Source organism: Leucoraja erinacea, chromosome 18 (assembly GCF_028641065.1).
Source record: "Leucoraja erinacea ecotype New England chromosome 18, Leri_hhj_1, whole genome shotgun sequence".
Lineage (NCBI taxonomy): Eukaryota > Metazoa > Chordata > Chondrichthyes > Rajiformes > Rajidae > Leucoraja > Leucoraja erinaceus.
Window position 1 is genome coordinate 4,263,294 of NC_073394.1, and position 17,993 is coordinate 4,281,286.

At 47.1% G+C, this 17,993-nt stretch overlaps 1 protein-coding gene across 1 annotated transcript in view; it reads right to left on the reverse strand.

The window, feature by feature from the left end:
• slc6a5 (solute carrier family 6 member 5) overlaps nt 1–11,797 on the reverse strand; it is a 77,208-nt gene extending 65,411 nt beyond the window's left edge. The window contains exons 1-3 of the mRNA XM_055649176.1: nt 11,425–11,797; nt 9,975–10,469; nt 9,457–9,589 (exon numbers count right to left, since the gene is read on the reverse strand). Coding sequence (XP_055505151.1) covers nt 9,457–9,589; nt 9,975–10,469; nt 11,425–11,427 — 631 coding nt within the window. The 5' untranslated portion in view covers nt 11,428–11,797. The remainder of the gene's footprint in view (nt 1–9,456; nt 9,590–9,974; nt 10,470–11,424) is intronic.
• Between the last annotated feature and the right edge of the window lie 6,196 nt (nt 11,798–17,993).

Below are 17,993 nucleotides of genomic sequence, written 5' to 3' on the forward strand. Positions count from 1 at the left end.
TGGAGCGGAGGCTACAGGGGAGGCTCCTCCTCATTTGCCACTTTCATTTCACAGCACATCTCGTATGTGTATGTGACAAATAAACTTGACTTGACTTGACTTGTCCTGCACCTATTTTCTATATTTCTATGTTAATTGGCCATTGTAAATTGCACCTGGTGTATAGGTAAGGTGGAATCTGGTGAGCATTGATAACATTACAGAGAGAATAGATCTGGATTAGATTAGTGTAGGATTAGCATAAATGGGTCAGGGTGGCTCGGTAGGACACATGGCATGTTTCCACGCTGTATCTCTCTGTCGCTATAATCCAGACCTTTGGAGGAGATAGTAGACAAAACAACTGGAGAAACTCAGCGGGTGAGGCAGCATCTATGGAGCGAAGGAATAGGTGACGTTTCGGATCGCGACCCTACTTCAGAGGAGAAGGAATGTTTTTTGTTGTTGTTGTTGTAAGCAAAAGCGGGGCTGGAGCAGAAATTTGAACAAACCGACTCTACATAATCTAGTGGGTACACAAAATTGTTGGAGAAACTCAGCGGGTGCAGCAGCATCTATGGAGCGAAGCAAATAGGCGACGTTTCGGGCCGAAACCCTTCTTCAGACTGAACACTACATAATCTAGTGTTCACGGAACGTGCAAAGCAGATTGGCCCATTTGAAATATCCCAGTGCAATCGGTTAGAGGGGGTCACGTTATAACTTGGCTGTAGGCCTCCACTGTACGAGGTAATAGCCCTGTCCCACGGTGCGAGTTCATCCCAAGAGCTCTCTCGAGTTTAAAAAAAAATCAAACTCGGGGTGAGCACGGAGAATGAACGTAGCGGGTACGTCGGACCTCGGGGACGTCTCTTAGCGCTAACGGGAGGTACTCGGGAAGACTCGCTAACGGCAGGTAAGCACGGGAAGACTCGTGAAGATTTTTCAACATGATGAAAAATGTCCACGAGAGCCCCGAGCTCCGACGTACCAAATAGGCAAAGTTTCGGGCCGAAACCCTTCTTCAGACTGAAGAAGGGTCTCGACCCAAAACGTTACCTATTTCCCTCGCTCCATAGATGCTGCTGCACTCGCTGAGTTTCTCCAGCACTTTTGTCTACCTTCGATTTTCCAGCATCTGCAGTTCCCTCTTAAACAATCCGCGGATTATATCACTGTTCTTCTAATTAACTTCAAGGCGGGTTGAAGAAGGGTCTCGGCCCGAAACGACATCCATTCCTTCTCTTCAGAGATGCTGCCTGTCCCGCTGAGTTACTCCAACATTCTGTGTCTGTCTTGGGTGTAAACCAGCATCTGCAGTCTATTTCCTCTCCTCGCCCATTGAGTTACTGCGGACACGGTGGGCCGAAGGGCTTGTTTCCGCGCTGTTTCCCTAAACTAAACTTCACTCAACCGCCGGCAAGAAAATTGGGAGAGAGAGGAGCATCAAAGAAAGGCTATGCTTATCTCCCCTCCCCTGCATTTCGTCACGCTTCAATGACGATTTTGACCCCATGGGCATTTTGGATTTTAATTCGACTTGAGTTACGTGGAGATAAACAGGAGGGTGTATAGCAAACAGATTTAACAGGCGGCTGATGGGACTGAGTAGCAATAATTCTCGCCACGACCCTACATCCCAGTTGGTCAAACCCGCCTCCTAAATTCAATAAGTCTAGGATGGAACTGCAGATGCTGGTTTAAGCCGAAGATAGACACAAAAAGCTGGAGTAACTCAGCGGGACAGGCAGCATCTCTGAAGAGAAGGTATGGGTGACGTTTCGGGTCGAGACCCTTCTTCAGACTGGAAGTTTTACAGGGATAGCCACACACAGCTGGAGTAACTCAGCGGCTCAGAGTCTGAGTTACTCCAGCTTTTTGTGTCTATCTTAAACCAGCATCGGATTCGGATCGAGGCATTAATGAGAATGGGATAGAATTTCAGATGTTGGTATCGGAAGCACATCACCAAATCAAAAATTGGTTACTGCACCATGAAATGGGCAAAGGCCGGAACTGAAAACGACTACAGTTATAATCCCAAATAGGTAAAAATGTTGTCGTTTTTCTGGATGGGTTTCCCGAAAGAAATGTAGAGAAACAGGCCCTTTGGCCCCTCGAGTCCTAGCCCAACAACGATCACGCGTTCACACTAGGTCTTAAGTTGTCCCGCTTTCTCATCCACTCAGCACGCACTAGGGCCAATTAACCTACAACCCCGCATGCCTTTGGGATGTGGAAGGAAACCGGAGCACCCGGAGAAAAACCACGCGGTCACAGGGAGAACGTGTAAACTGCACACAGACAGCGCCCGAGGTCAAGAACGAACCCGCGTCTCTGGCACTGTGAGACAGCAACATTACACAGTTGAGTCGCTGTATTTATTAAAATAACACCTGCCCCGAAATATTGAATTTCGTTTTGGTGTATAAATGTCAAAGGATGATGATAAAACTCATATACATTCCAAATAAAGAGGACAGGTTAAGGCTTAAATGCTGGAGTAACTCGGCGGGTCAGGCAGCATCTGTGGAGAACATGGATAGGTGATAATGGGTAAATTTGAACATGGGCAAGACCCGAAACGTGGCCTGTCCATGTTCCCCAAAGTTGTTGCCTGAGCCGCTGAGTTACTCCAGCACTTTGTGTCTTTCTTCGGTAAACCAGCCTTGTTATTACAGAGAGAACATAGTCCTTGAAATCAGCTGTAATTCATTTCAATTGATTGAAATCCGGTGAGTTGAATTCAGTTTAGTTTAGAGAGAGATACAGCGGGGAAACAGGCCCTTCGGCCCAGCGAGTCCGCACCGACCAGCGATCCCCGCACACTAACACTATCCTACACACACACACACTAAGGACAAGTTACAATAATACCAAGCCAATCAACCTACAAACCTGCACGTCTTTTGGAGTGTGGGAGGAAACCGAAGATCTCGGAGAAAACCCACGCGGGTTACGGGGAGAACGTGCAAACTCCGTACAGACAGCACCCGTAGTCGGGATCGAACCGGGTCTCTGGCGCTCCGCCACCGTTCGTGAGGCGATGTTGAAGCGGTACCTTGAGTGGTGTTAACACTGCATTAGTTCCCGCCACCCCCGATTTGCCAGGTGAAGTTACACGGGATAAATTAGTATTTTGGGAACATGGCCTTTGGTTTACGACACGCTAGATAAGAGGCAGGAAACATGTTCCCGATGTTAGGGGAGTCCAGAACCAGGGGCCACAGATTGCGATTTAGGGGTATGTTTTAAGAAAGAACTGCAGATGCTGGAAAAAATCGAAGGTAGACAAAAATGCTGGAGAAACTCAGCGGGTGGGGCAGCATCTATGGAGCGAAGGAATAGGTGACGTTTCGGGTCGAGACCTTTCTTCAGACTGATGTGGGGGTGGGATGAAGCAAGGAGGAGGCGGAGACAGTGGACCGTGGGAGAGCTGGGAAGGGGAGGGGAAGTTTCTACGAAAAAGGAGCAGGCCATTTAGAACGGGAAAACGTTTTCGCCCAGAGAGTTGAGAATCTGTGGAATTCTCTGCCTCAGAAGGCAGTGGAGGCCAATTCTCTGGAGGCTTTCAAGAAATAGTTAGATAAATCTCAAAGATAGCGGAGTGAAGGGATATGGGGAGAAGGCAGGAACGGGGTTCTAATTGTAGATGATCAGCCATGATAACAGTGAATGGCGGTGCTGGCACGAAGAGCCGAATGGCCTACTCCTTTAGAGATACCGCGTGGAAACAACCCCTTCGAGTCCACACTGACCATTCATTATTTCGATGTAATCCCACTCTCGCATTCCACACACTAGGGGGCAATTTACAGAAATCAATTAACCTACAAACCTGCGCGGTTTGTGGGTGAAAAGGCCGCGTGGCCAACGTGCAAACTCCACACCGACAGCAACCGAGGTCAGGATCGAACGCGTGTCTCTGGCGCTGTGAGGCAGCAGACCTACCTGCTGCGCCACGGTGCCGCCGCCAAGCCACGCCACTGACCAAGAATAAAATCAATCGTTGACAGTACATGGGCAGTTAATGAAGTTCACATCAACTCGAAAATTAAAGTTCCGCCACTCATCACCAAACTGTAATTCAAGCTCTCCATAATCTGCATAAATTAACAGTTGATTCTAATTTCGTTACATCAATTTGTGGCTCTCCCTCAAATCTGTATTTAATCCGATTTTAAGAAGGCAACAATTCATTAAATATGTTTTCATCAATGAATGTCGAAAGGTCTATTTGTCAATCGAGTTGCTGCCTCAGAGACCCGGGTTCGATCCTGACCTCGGGTGTAGTCTGTGTGGAATATGCACGTTCTCCCCGCGACCGCGCAGGTTTCCTCCGGGTGCTCCGGTCTCCTCCCACATTCCAAAGACGTGCGGGGTTGTCGGCCAAATGGCCCTCTGTAAATTGCCCCCCCCCCCTAGTGTGTAGGGGGTGGATGAGAACGTGCGATAACATAGAGCGGGTGATGTTGGGTCAGCGTGGACTCGGTGGGCCGAATGGCCTGTTTCTACGCTGCATCTCTAAGATAAACTAAACCAAACTCGTTCGCTAACCCAGGGAGATTGTCCTTGTTCCCTTTTCCATTTCCGGAGGAACTAGTGTACAAATGCAGGCAGTGCACATCTAGACAACTGTAAAATGTAATATAATGATGCCTCCAGGTGCACTCACTTCTAGATTTGAGTTTATTATTATAACTTGTACCGAGGTACAGTGAAAGGCTTTGACCTGCAAGCTATCCAAATCGGATCAAACATACTCTACACGCATCCAATCAAGCAAAACTCAAGTACAATAGATAGGGCAAAGGGGAAGTTGAACATTGCAACAAAATGCTGGAGTAACTCAGCGGATCGGGCAACATCTCTGGAGAGAAGGAATGGATGACGTTTCGGGTCGAGACCCTTCTCCAGACTGAGAGTCAGGGGAAAGTGAAACGAGAGATATGGAAGGGTAAGGTGTGAAAACGACAGATCAAAGACGACGAGGCTCAAGGAGAACGTAGGATGGACCATCGTGAGCGAGGGGAAGGTGACAACGAGGCACACAATGTAAATTGTAACCAGGAGGAGGGTCAATGATCGAAGAATTTCAGAATACAGTTCTCAACATTGTAGTGCATCAGGTCCATGAAACTGGGTGGCTGGATATAATTCAGCACAAACTGTCCCAATATGTATATCTCGATTTTTATTTCTTTACATCCAAACACATAATTGCCTTTATTAAACGTACGATAAATTATCAGATTTTACTGACGATGTTAGTTCTTTCCAAAGTCACTAATGTCACCCGTGGTCCAACTATCAAGAATCTAGTGTAGACCATTGTTACCGCTAAGAACCCTGGCTGGACACACACCCGCAACCCAAAACTCGAACCCAACTGTGGCACTGAGCCTTAAATCTGGGCCATGATATTTAGTTTAGGTTAGTTTAGAGATACAGCACGGAAACAGGCCCTTCGGCCCACCGCTGACCAGCGATCCCCGCACATTAACACCAACCCTACATACTAGGGACAATTTACAATTTTACCGAAGCCAATTAACCTACAAACCTGTACGACTTTGGAGTGTGGGAGGAAACCGGAGCACCCGGAGAAAACCCACGCGGGTCACGGGGAGAACGCACTGACTCCGTACGGACAGCGCCCGTAGTCAGGATCGAACCCGGGTATCTGGCGCTGTGAGCGTGTGTTGATGGTGACAGCATCGCACAACTTTCTATAGAACTCGGGTTTTACAAGAATGCACAGAAAATCCGTCATTAAAATTCGCAAAAGCAATTAAACAAAAAAACGTGAACTAAACTGGAAGACCGCTACAAAATGCTGGGGTGACTCAGTGGGACAGGCAGCATCTGTGGAGAGAAGGAATGGGCGAGACCCTTCCGACAACTAAAATGGGACCCCTTCTTCGAAACTTGATCAAAGGCTTCTTGATAGGTTTTAAAAAATCGTTTAATTACGATGCATTTTATTAAACTGTGGATTACTAACCGTTTATTAATCCACACGTAATTAGTCTATCTCTTGATAGATCAGCACATTTGATATGGCTTCTTTAATAGTGGAATAAATCTCAAAGCTTGACAAATATACTATAAGTATTTGCCCGCAGCGCGGAATCTTAAATGGTGTTACCTATTTATGAGATCGTGTAGGCTTTGTTAATATTAAATGCAATAGCATAATGCATATAATATAATGCATGTTACATATAATCGGTGAACGCGGACGTTCGTAATCAAACGAAAAATTGGGCATTGTTACTTCAATTGCTAGAATTATCAATTTGTATTTGATGTATTTGATGAATTATCATTATATATTTCAACATATTCACTAACGCCCGACCTCATCTCAAGTCGAAGATAGACACTATAGTAAACTCAGCGGGACAGGCAGCACCTCTGGAGAGAAGGAATGGGTGACGTTTCGGGTCTCGACCCAAAATGTCACCCATTCCTTCTCTCCAGAGATGCTGCCTGTCCCGCTGAGCTACTCCAACTCTTTGCGTCTATCTTCGGTTTAAACCATCATCTGCAGTTCCTTCTTCCTTGTCTCGAGTCGGCATTCTTATTCGAGAACCTTATAGGCTACAGCTCGAAACATCCCGCTGAGAATGGGCGACTATTGGGCAGAACAAGAAGGTGGGAGTTGTTTCAAATGGGGGGGGGGGGGGCACAGTGGAAAAGTACTTCAATGGCCACAAAGCGTTTTGAAGCTGCCTTGAATCATTGAAGAGTTCTATCCAAAACGCGTTTTTGTCTCCCCTGGAGGTCATCTATTTCCCGATGGTGTCGCCGACAAATCAGCCAATTTTCACGGGACTTGGCGCTTGGTTGATATTTAGAGCCAATATTTGTATCGTTAATTAGGAATTAATGCAAAATGTAAATGCAAAAATAGAAATTCACACATCTTTATGTTCATTGCAGAAGGCCAAAACAACAAAAAATAATGTTTTAGCGATCAAGGTGATTCAGGTGGCAGCCAGTGACTTTAACACCAGGTGCCGGGAGTCTAGATGACATGTTAGCACAAGCACATCCTTCCATGGGGGTTCGTAAAAGAAAAGGTGGCAAACTAATTTGCTCAATACCGTTTTACAGATCTCGAAGGACAGGAAGTAACTGCAGATGCTGGTTTACACCGAGGATAGACACAGAGTGCTGGAGTAACTCGGCGGGTCAGGCAGCAAGTCTGGAGAGTAGGAATGGGTGACGTTTTGGGTCGAGACCCTTCTTCAGGCCCATTCCTTCTCTCCGGAGATGCTGCCTGTCCTGCTGAGTTACTCCAGCATTTCTGTGTCTATTTTACACACCGTATCGCACCTGCAGCGGACATGTTTCGATCTGCCCTACGCCATCCGATCAATCGATATATTTACAAAGGGGTCGACAATGATAAGAAAATATGTTCCCAAGTGATCCAATTTTACTATCATGTCCGGTGATTTGCTTTTGAGCGATAACCGGAATATGATTGGAGACATATAACAATGACATCTTCCCTTCATCACCTAATCAGCGGTAATGCAGGGAAGATTGATATATTGTCTAAATGAATGTTCTTCGCGCTGAACTATACTAGGAAGGAGGGTAGACACAAAACGCTGGAGTAACTCATGTTTGTGTCTATCTTCGGTGTAAACCAGCATCTGCAGTTTCTTCCCACACAAAAGAGATGCCGTTCCTTCCTACACAATGGCCTGGTTACAAATTCGATGATTCGGTTTGAACTGCAGAGCCTTTAATGAATATATTTGTGTCGGAAGGAGCTGCAGATGCTGGTTTAAACCGTACACAGAAATTAGCTACTCCAGCGTTTTTGTGTCTATCCCCCTTTCTATTATAGTTCAATGCGAAGAACATTCAATGAGACAATATGTCAAGATAGACACAAAAAGCTGGAGTATATCATTCATCGGCGCTGTTATGTCGCGTTCCCATTGAAAGGGTTGAAGATGCTTCCGTCTCAAATCGTTACTATCTGTGTATAATTGCCCCCTCAAAATGCCGAACTCAAATACAGCAAACTACAGCAAATAACATTTAAAACAATATACAGGCCAAGGGTACACATCTGCTAAACGTTGCAGTGGCGCCAACACAGACCGCATTTACAAGCATGAGTAGCTCCATGCCGCGGAATGGATTCGTTTGTTAGATGCAACCCGCATAAATGTGCATTTACATACGAAGGCATGCACTGTGCAAGAATTCAGGTTCAAATCTAATGCAATTAAATCTCTCAAATTCTACCTGCAAATATGTTTTTTTTTATAAACTTAAATCTCCTAAATCTATGGCATGTTACAAGCGAATTGGAGCAAAGAAAAAAACCGAACCTCCCTCTCGCTGGTTCCGCACTTTTCTGACCCCCCCCCCCCCCCCCCCCCCCCCCCCCCCCCCAAAAAAAAAGAAGCTTTGGATGTATAGAAATCCATGCCTTATATTGCTTTGGAAAATAATCTGTATATATATATTTTTGTGTAACGTGCCATGAACTAGTCTCACTAATATTCTCTGGTCATGTAACGAAATTATTAGTTATAGTTACATCTCAATATATAACTATATTAAACCCTACGTTTAATATACCATCACAAGAGAGAAGACATTGCCTGGTTATATCAAAGGGGCAGTTAGGTAGTAATATCTCGGGCATGGGGAAAGCAATCAGCTTTTATTTTTGGGGGTGGGTGGTGGTGGGGAGGGGAGGGGGAGGGGGGGGGGGGGTTATTTTTGAATGAGAGTGTGATCTTCACGGAGTGTGTACTGTGGGCTGGAGGGAAAGCGGCATCGATATGCGGCAAACTCCCTGGCGGCGCTCACGGCCACTTGGTCCCCCGGACAAGGTGCAGGAGCAACGTCCTGGAGGTTCACCGATTAATGAATGAACCACCAACACTCCAAGCGGCCCCCTTTTCCCATCCACCCACCTTTCAATGGATGCACTGAATTCCGCCTTTAATTTTTCCTCGCGGGAAATCGCACCTCTCCCTTCACCTCTCCTGTCATCTCACAATGGCGAACGATGGAGATATCTACTTTATTCAGCTCTTGTTGGCCATTTCTTTTGGCTGTCTCTGAAGCCTAAGAATCCCCGTTTCGGTTGTAAACACTGCCTTTCGTTATGCCTTTAAAACCCCATAACTGTGCTTCGAGAGACAGGGATATTTGTAGATATTTGCATTCCCTGGCCTCTGTCTATCTCCCTCCCCCCCCCTCCCTACCCACCTATATTCCTGTTTGTCAACCTATACCTTATGTCGCTTATGGGTTGCGACTGATATTTGTCGTTGAGATAAAATATGTAGTGGTCTCTCTTTTCAAACCCCCCTCCCTCCCTACCTCTATTCCCGTTTCCACCCCCCCCCCCCCCCCCACCCCCACCCCCTTGTCTTATCTCGCCCGTGAGATGCGACTGATATTTGTCGCATCCCGGTGCCCGCGCTGGCATCTTACCTCCGCCGTTTTGAAATGCAAGGTAGGGGAACCTCCAAACATTCCCCAGCCCGACAGCATAGCCCACCATTGACAAAATAAAGTCCATCTTGCTCGACCAGTTCCCCCGCGCTTTGTTTTCGTCTCCGTCTTCCTAAAGAAAACATAAAAATGCAGTTGAATCCGGCAAAAGGTGCAATAATGGCGACTGTTTTCGGCGAACTGGTTCAACGTTCAGTCGAGAAACCAATTTTGTTTTTTTTTGTTGTTGTTGTGTTTTATAAATTCTAAATCCACCGGCGTGGTTAATAGTTCGAACACGCATTCCAAATGAACTAGAAATCACTTGAAATACAACTGTCCACGAACGAAGTGAAATCTCAAGACTCTAACCTTCAAGCTGCTATTCCTGCCAGTATTAAGCTTAGGAAGCAAATAGTGCATCATTATTTAATCATTAAGAGAGAAAGGGGTCTATTTTTCAAGCGAGGTCGCAGTTTAGTTAATTTCATTTCGCGTGTAAAACGAGAAACACTTACTCCATTGGCGTTACCAGATAAGACAACCGTGTTACCATCACTTCCTAAGATGACAGTGCTCGGGATTTTGTTGACCCAACTGCCTTCGGAGTCGTTCTGTTCATTCGCGGTGGTTATCCCGGGATTGCGTTTCACCTCCACCTCGGCGATCTTACAATAAACCTTGTTCGGGTACTCGTTGATTTCAACCGGGGTATCCCTGCGCGCTGAGATTTCGATAGAATCCTGGTGTTGGGCGGCGTTGGGCTGCGCGGCGGCATTGGTACAGATCCCGGTCTGGGCGACCTCGGGTTCGATCGATTTGACTTCTTTGAGAAGGGGGGCTTTGCCTCGGGTGGACGGGGCGGCGGCGGCGGTGGCCACGGATGAAGGCGGTGGGTGCGGATCAGTTTCAGGGCTGTTTCTGGGGACACCGACCACCTCGCTTCTGCCGGCCTGCCCCGGCGAGAAGATGCCGGCAGTCTCCTTGATCATACCTTCCTGGCCAAAGCCGTCCTGTGAAAAGGCGAAATTCAGGTTAAACCAGCGCGGGGGACGACAAACGTTTCAGCAGTCACGTTTATTCAGCCTACTCTAATGGCAACGCGGGCGGCCGGCTGTGAACAGCGAGTGGATGTGCAGGTATGTTGCCAGGATTGAAATGTCCCCCCCGTCAGTCGCCGCAGCTCAGCTGCTCCCGGGCAAGCACATTCCCCCCATCTGCGGCACATGGACAAACCGTGTTGCCTTTCTGCTCACGGATTGCAGGGTCCCTGGGTTTCTGCTCCACAATTACGATAGCAATCATTAATTTAACGCCCTTCACTCACACCCCAGCGCCCGGGGAAACTCACACCCCGGCCCCGGGATCGCAATGGGTAAAACGGCGCCCAAATCGAAGCAAACACAAAACCAGGATAATTTCAAAATAGAATGTATCTTTTACTTTTGGAGGGGAGCTCGATTAAATATAGAATATATATATTTATATATTTAATATATTAAATATTAAATATAGAACATATAAAACATATAGAACATATAAATATATATATTTAAAAATAGCCTCTGATTTACTGTGATTGAAACATTGCGTGTTACGTTGCAGATTTTTGTTTTTTTTTAATGTAGCTAAGTTTATGAATCAATTCTTCTGCCTTGGCGCGGCGGGGGCCAAGTCTTGGGGTGTTTGATCTTTGGATAGTCACAGAAATCTTCTGGCTGCCGCCGCCCGCCCGCCCACTCTCACGAAATTGTTTCAGCACCACGGACAGTTCCGCCATCATCTGCTGGCAGGAAACAACAGCCCAGATGACCCTGAGATTTTCAGAAAACCTAACTCGAATCACAGAACCCCAGCCCCCCAAAAAAAAACAACTTTAAGCCTTACTCCGGGGGTGCAAACCAAACCGAACCGAGACCAAAAAAAATGGTTTAATAATTTTAAAATGAAAATGCCATCGGAACTCACCATGTTTTGCGATCCGGAGGATTCGAAGAAGGGGGGAAAAGCAGTGAGAATCGCCACTTAGAATGGATTTCGCCCAGTCCCGAGCAAGCGCTTTCTATACGTCCCTGGGCACTATCGGGCGTGTGCGTCAGTAGCTACCAAGGTGCCCTTCGTTTGGCATTTTCTTGATAATAAGTGTTTGATAAATCATTACCCCCTGGATTCTGATTTTGAACATACAACTAAGGGTGCAAACGTTAGCTGGCTGTCACTCAAGTGCGTACACGATGCGAAGATTGCGTTCAAGTGAATATGAGTCACATTTACAGTATTAATGAACTCAGGGGGGCGAGTGGCACAGATCCACGGCTTACAATGAAACGGTTAAACCACTCCACATTGTATGCTTAAGAAGGAACTGCAGATGCTGGAAAATCGTAGGTAGACAAAAAATGCTGGAGAAACTCAGCGAAGGAAATAGCGTTGCCTATTTCCTTATAGATTTCCATATATTTTCCCCCTATTTCTTATAGATTTCCAATAGATTGCCTATTTCCTTCGCTCCATAGGTGCTGCTGCTGCACCCGCTGAGTTTCTCCAGCATTTTTGTCTACACTTCATATTATAGCTGTTAAGTCCCATGTTAATCAATGCTGGCATCTAACAGCGTTGTATAATAACACGATGTTTTAAATGAAACAACTTCATATTAAATATTGCCCTCAGTATGATGTTTTCAAGAGAGAGAATTTGGACACAGCTCTTCAGACTAACGGAATCAAGGGATATGGGTGAAAAGCAGGAACGGGGCACTGATTTTGGATGATCATCCATGATCATATTGACTGGCTGGAAGGGCCGAATGGCCTACTCCTGCACCTATTTTCCGTGTTTCTATGTTCCTGTCTTAAAACAAGTAATGTTGCTATTAATTGCACCCCCCCCCCCCCCCCCCCCCCTCCTCTTAATAGAGAACGGCGAACGTTTATTTGTGTCATATTCCATGGTGAGGAGAAATACTGGAAATCTTGGCTTTCGCCTGCTGTAAAGTAAGATTTAAGTTGCTAGGGGATAATGAATTCAGGAAAATAACTTTTGTTGCGTTCGATTTACGTCAGATGTACCGGCCCGTTGACCAAGTGCCAATTGTAAAAATAGATTGTCCCCCACTGCAGTTTTTAAGATTAAAAATAGCGTTGAATGGAGCACCACACACACACACACACGCACACACACACACACACACACACACACCACACACACACACACACACACACACACACACACACACACACACACACACACACACACACACACACACACACACACACACACACTCAGGCGCCGAGTAAATTTTCACACAAGGTGCAATTTATTTCCTTTAAAACATCAGATGGGAGGGAGTAGCTATCTATTATCGATTGCTTTGCTAGTGTTATCCAGAGTTAGGTTGTTGTAACGGCCGCAGTTAAAACACAGTCCATATAATCTTTGACGCAATGCACCTAGCCCACTGCTATGCACGACACGTCGCGTTTCTGTGCTAAAGTGAACGCGGTCAAAGTGATTCGCTCTAAACTTCGCCGGGTGACACTCACAAGTTTAGCGCCGTGAATGGCATGTGTACACACGTTTCTTGGCCGTTCGCACCGATGGTCTGTGCGGATGGGTGTATATGGTGCATTGGGCGTTCAGTGGGAGCGGGGAGAACGGGGGTGCAGCGATGGCAGAAGTTGATCAACATTCTGATCGCCGCTCCAGTTTGAATACCCAGGGGGAACCTTAGGTCCACAGTTTGGAGCCCGGGGGGGGTTAACATTTTAAATTACAAATGAGCCCTGCGGCGTAACGCCAGCTCCAATAACCATCACCACCTCCCCCCCCCTCCCCCCCCCCCCACGCTTCTAACCAGCCCCCCCCCCCCCCCCCTAACCAGCCCCCCACCCCCCAGCCCCCCCCCCCCCCCCCCCACGCTTCTAACCAACCCCCACCCAACCCTCTTGAGTTCTCCATCGGCCTTTCATCTCCATTCCGTTAGTGACCCAGAACCTTCGTTTCCCGCTCCCCCGCCACATGCCTGAATGTACCGACTCGGAATTACATTCATTAGAGCGAGTCAGGCCAGTCAACCCGGGAAACTCGACTTATTTAACAGTCTTGAAAGTGTCGACCGGAGTAAAAGCCCGTAGCCGAGTCCAATCTAAAATGTTGTTCCCCAACTGTGTCTGGAACCCCTAACTAACATCATGTGAGAACACATGGTATGTATCAGGATTTGGATCCTGGCTTTTAGAACAGTTGTTACTGAGCACACGCGGTATCCTGTATTCCTGGAGCTGAAATAGGAATGTGCGATGGGATTCCGCGCACCGTGTCCCCGTCTTCCTCAACGCACCCGCCCTCTCTTGAAACTGCCGGATTGCTGCAATGCGTTCCATCATCAGACCCACTGCTTTCTGACCATCTATAATGCAGATGTTCTCGACAGGACACTCTGTTAAGTTCTCCGCGTGCCGTTTCCCCACTAACTCCTGAGAACCAGTATACCAATCTGTCCTGAACGTGTACCCACGAACATGTTCCAAATAGTCTGTAGGAAAGAACAACAGATGCTGGTTTGTACCGAAGATAGACACAAAGTGCTGGAGTAACTTGAAGGTAGTTGAGGCCAGTTCATTGGCTGCATTTAAGAGGGAGTTAGATGTGGCCCTTGTGGCTAAAGGGATCAGGGGATATGGAGAGAAGGCATGTACAGGATACTGAGTTGGATGATCAGGGGGTCAGGCAGCATCATGAGTGATAGAAGCAGAATTAGGCCGTTCGGCCAATCAAGTCTACTCCGCCATTCAATCATGGCTGATCTATCTCTCCCTCTCAACCCCATTCTCCTGCCTTCTCCCCATAACCCTAGACACCCGTACTAATCACGAATCTATCTATCTCTGCCTTAAAAATATCCACTGACTTGGTCTCCACAGCCTTCTGTGGCAACGAATCCCACAGATTCACCACCCCCTGACTGAAGAAATCCCTCCTCTGAAGTAAGGATGGGTGGCATTTCGGGTCGGGACCCTTCGGGACTGAAAATAGGGGTGGGGGGGGGGGGAGAGAGGAAGAAATAATCGATTACATCCAAGACAAAAGAGACTGCAGCTGCTGGTGGCCAGAGTGGGGGGGGGGGGGGGGGGGGGGGGGTGGGGGGGGGGGGGGGGGGGGGGGGGGAGGACAAAGTGCTGGAGGAACTCAAGTGGGTCAGGCAGCATCTGTGGGGGGAATGGACAGACGGGACCCTTCCTTCAACTGAATGGTCGCTTGTCCATTTGCCTCCACAGATGCTGCCCGACCCGCTGAGTTCCTCCAGCAATTGTGAATCAATTACATGCGCCTATAACCATATAACATATAACCCTATAACAATTACAGCACGGAAACAGGCCATCTCGGTCCTTCTAGTCCGTGCCGAACACTTATTCTCCCCTAGTCCCATCTACCTGCGCTCAGACCATAACCCCCCCATTCCTTTCCCGTTCATATACCTATCCAATTTATTTTTAAATGATAAAATCGAACCTGCCTCCACCACTTCCACTGGAAGCTCATTCCACACAGCTACCACTCTCTGAGTAAAGAAGTTCCCCCTCAAGTTACCCCTAAACTTTTGTCCGTTAATTTTCCAATCATGCCCTCTTGTTTGAATCTTCCCTACTCTCAATAGAAAAAGCTTATCCACGTCAACTCTGTCTATCCCTCTCATCATTTTAAAGACCTGTATCAAGTCCCCCCCTTAACCTTCTGCGCTCCTTATGCTAATAACACGTCTGACAGCTTCACTGTTGTGTTAGTTGGGACCAATAAGATCATTTGGGATCAGGCGTGTTAAATAGCGAATTCATTTATCAGAAACTGGATGACGAAACGTAATAAGGTCATAAGTGACAGGAGCCGACTTAGGCCATTCGGCCCATCAAGCCGATTCCATGCATTCCTCTCTGTGAAAGTCTTGCCCCATACATCTCCTTTAAATTGACCCCGCTTAGCGTATAGCCATAGCCTCTAGTATTTTATATTCATAAGAGATAGTATCAGAATTAGGCCATTTGACGTATCACGTCTACTCCACCATTCAATCATGGTTGATCTATCTCTCCCCCCTAACCCCATTCTCCGGCCTCCTCTCCATAATCCCCAACAATTTCTCCATCTCTGCCTTTGAAAAACCCACATTTAAATAAACCTGACTCTCATATTTAATTTCAAACTACGTATTGGTTAGGTGTAATATTCCGCCATGACTAAAACACATCTTCACAGTCCCATCAGTCACTATTTATCAATGTATTTTATTCCTCCAGCACTTTGGGGTTTTTTTCACTCAAGACTCCAGCACTTGCACTTGCATGTACATAGCCTCTTGTGTCCTTGGATGTAATAGATTGTTTGCTTTCCCCCCCCCCCCCCCCCCCCCCCCCCCCCCCCCCCCCCCCCCCCCCCCCCCCCCCCCCCCCACCCTAGTCCTGCTAGTTCCACTGTTCCCCCCTGTTCACCTCCTTTGTCATCACCTCTTCCCCAGCCAACAATGGATCATTGGTACACAAAAATGCTGGAGAAACTCAGCGGGTGCAGCAGCATCTATGGAGCGCAGGAAATAGGCAACGTTTCGGGCCGAAACCCTTCTTCAGACTCCAGCATTTTTGTGTACCTTCGACTTTTCCAGCATCTGCAGTTCCTTCTTAAAAACAATGGATCATTGTGGGCTCCACTCTTCCTCGATCACCTATTGCCGGCCCTGCTTTGTTCTGGCCTTTTTTTTAGTTCCCTCCCTTCTAATTCCAATCTGAAGAAGGGTCTCAACCCGAGACGTCGCCCATTCCTTCTCCCCAGAGTTACCGCCTGTCCCGCCGAGTTACTCCAGCATTTTGTGTCTCTCTTCGGTGCAAACCAGTTCCTTCCTGCACGTGTTTTTTTTTTTTAATGTAACTTCTCTGACTACCTTGCACGAACGGAGTCAAGAACTGGAGCCGTCAGTGACAGAGTTAATCACGAGGCCGCCATGGCCCTTTAATTACACTGTCAAAGATGAATGAGAGTAATTGTCTTTGCACTGTGTTCTATCAACCAGGCGACCCGTCCGCGCAGAGTGGGAATCAACTCCAAAAAGCATCATCTTTGCGGAGCAAATCCGGAACGACTCAACCTCCATCACTGGAAACATCTAACTGAAATATCCAATTCCTCGCAATTAATCAAATTCAATATCGTTTGAAGGCGTCAGCAAATATTTCACGAGCCATTATCGTTAGATTCTAAGACATTTCTCCAAGAGAGAAAACGTCATTATTACAGAGTTTAAAAAAAAACATCAGCTGGGGCAATAGCAGTGACACCATGGGCCTTTATTCAACATATCTTTACGATTCAAAACAAAAACATCGTGTGAACATCGATTTATCTAACTTCAAATAACCCTTGCAACCCCCCCCCCCCCCCCCCACCCCTCTCTCGCTGCCCCCCCCCCCCCCCCCACCCAAGTGGTATCAGCTACAAAGTCGTCTTGCTGAGTCTCATTGTCAGTGACTGGTTTTCTCCTAGCCCGCAGCTAACAATGGCCTGTTTCCTTCATCATCGGTACCTCTTCCCATATCTTTCATCCATTCGTTCTAAATCTCGCTACGTCACCGTCTGTATCTCTCGTTTCCCTCCCCCCTGACTCTCAGTCTGAAGAAGGGTCTCGATCCGAAACGTCACCCATTCCTTTTCTCCTGAGATGCTGCCTGACCCGCTGAGTTACTCCGGCTTTTTGTGACACTGAGGCATACAAATATAACATCAAATGAGTAGGAGAACTGGGATGGGGGAGGGGGGTGGAGGGAGAGGGAAAGCAATGGTGACCTGAAGTTAGATAAGTCAATATTCATACCGCTGGGTTGAAATATATATCGCTTGCCAGTCCCGCTACACATCCCGTTTATGTATTGAAAAGTGGTCCATATTCACTTAGAACCGATTATTAAAGGAAACATTTAAATTATATTAACGGAAGACAACAAAGAATAAAACGATCCGATTTTGTCGCTTATTTAGGACATTATATTTTATAGACAACAGACAATAGGTGCAGGAGTAGGCCATTCGGCCTTTCGGGCCAGCACCGCCATTCAATGTGATCATGGCTGATCATCCCCAATCGGTACCCCGTTCCTGCCTTCTCCCCATATCCCCTGACTCCGCTATTTTTTACGAGCCCTATCTAGTTCTCTCTTGAAAGACATCCGGAGAACCTGCCTCCACCGCCCTCTGAGGCAGAGAATTCCACAGACTGACAACTCTCTGTGAGAAAAGGTGTTCGTTTCCCGTTCTAAATGGCTTACCCCTTATTCTTAAACTGTGGCCCCTGGTTCTGGATTCCCCCAACATCGGGAACATGTTTCCTGCCTCTAGCGTGTCCAAACCCTTAACAATCTTACATGTTTCAATAAGATGCCCTCTCATCCTCAGACTCACCACTCTCTGTTTCCTCGTCTCCATTCTAAATGGCTTACCCCTTATTCTTAAACTGTGGCCCCTGGTTCTGGACTTCCCCCAACATGTTT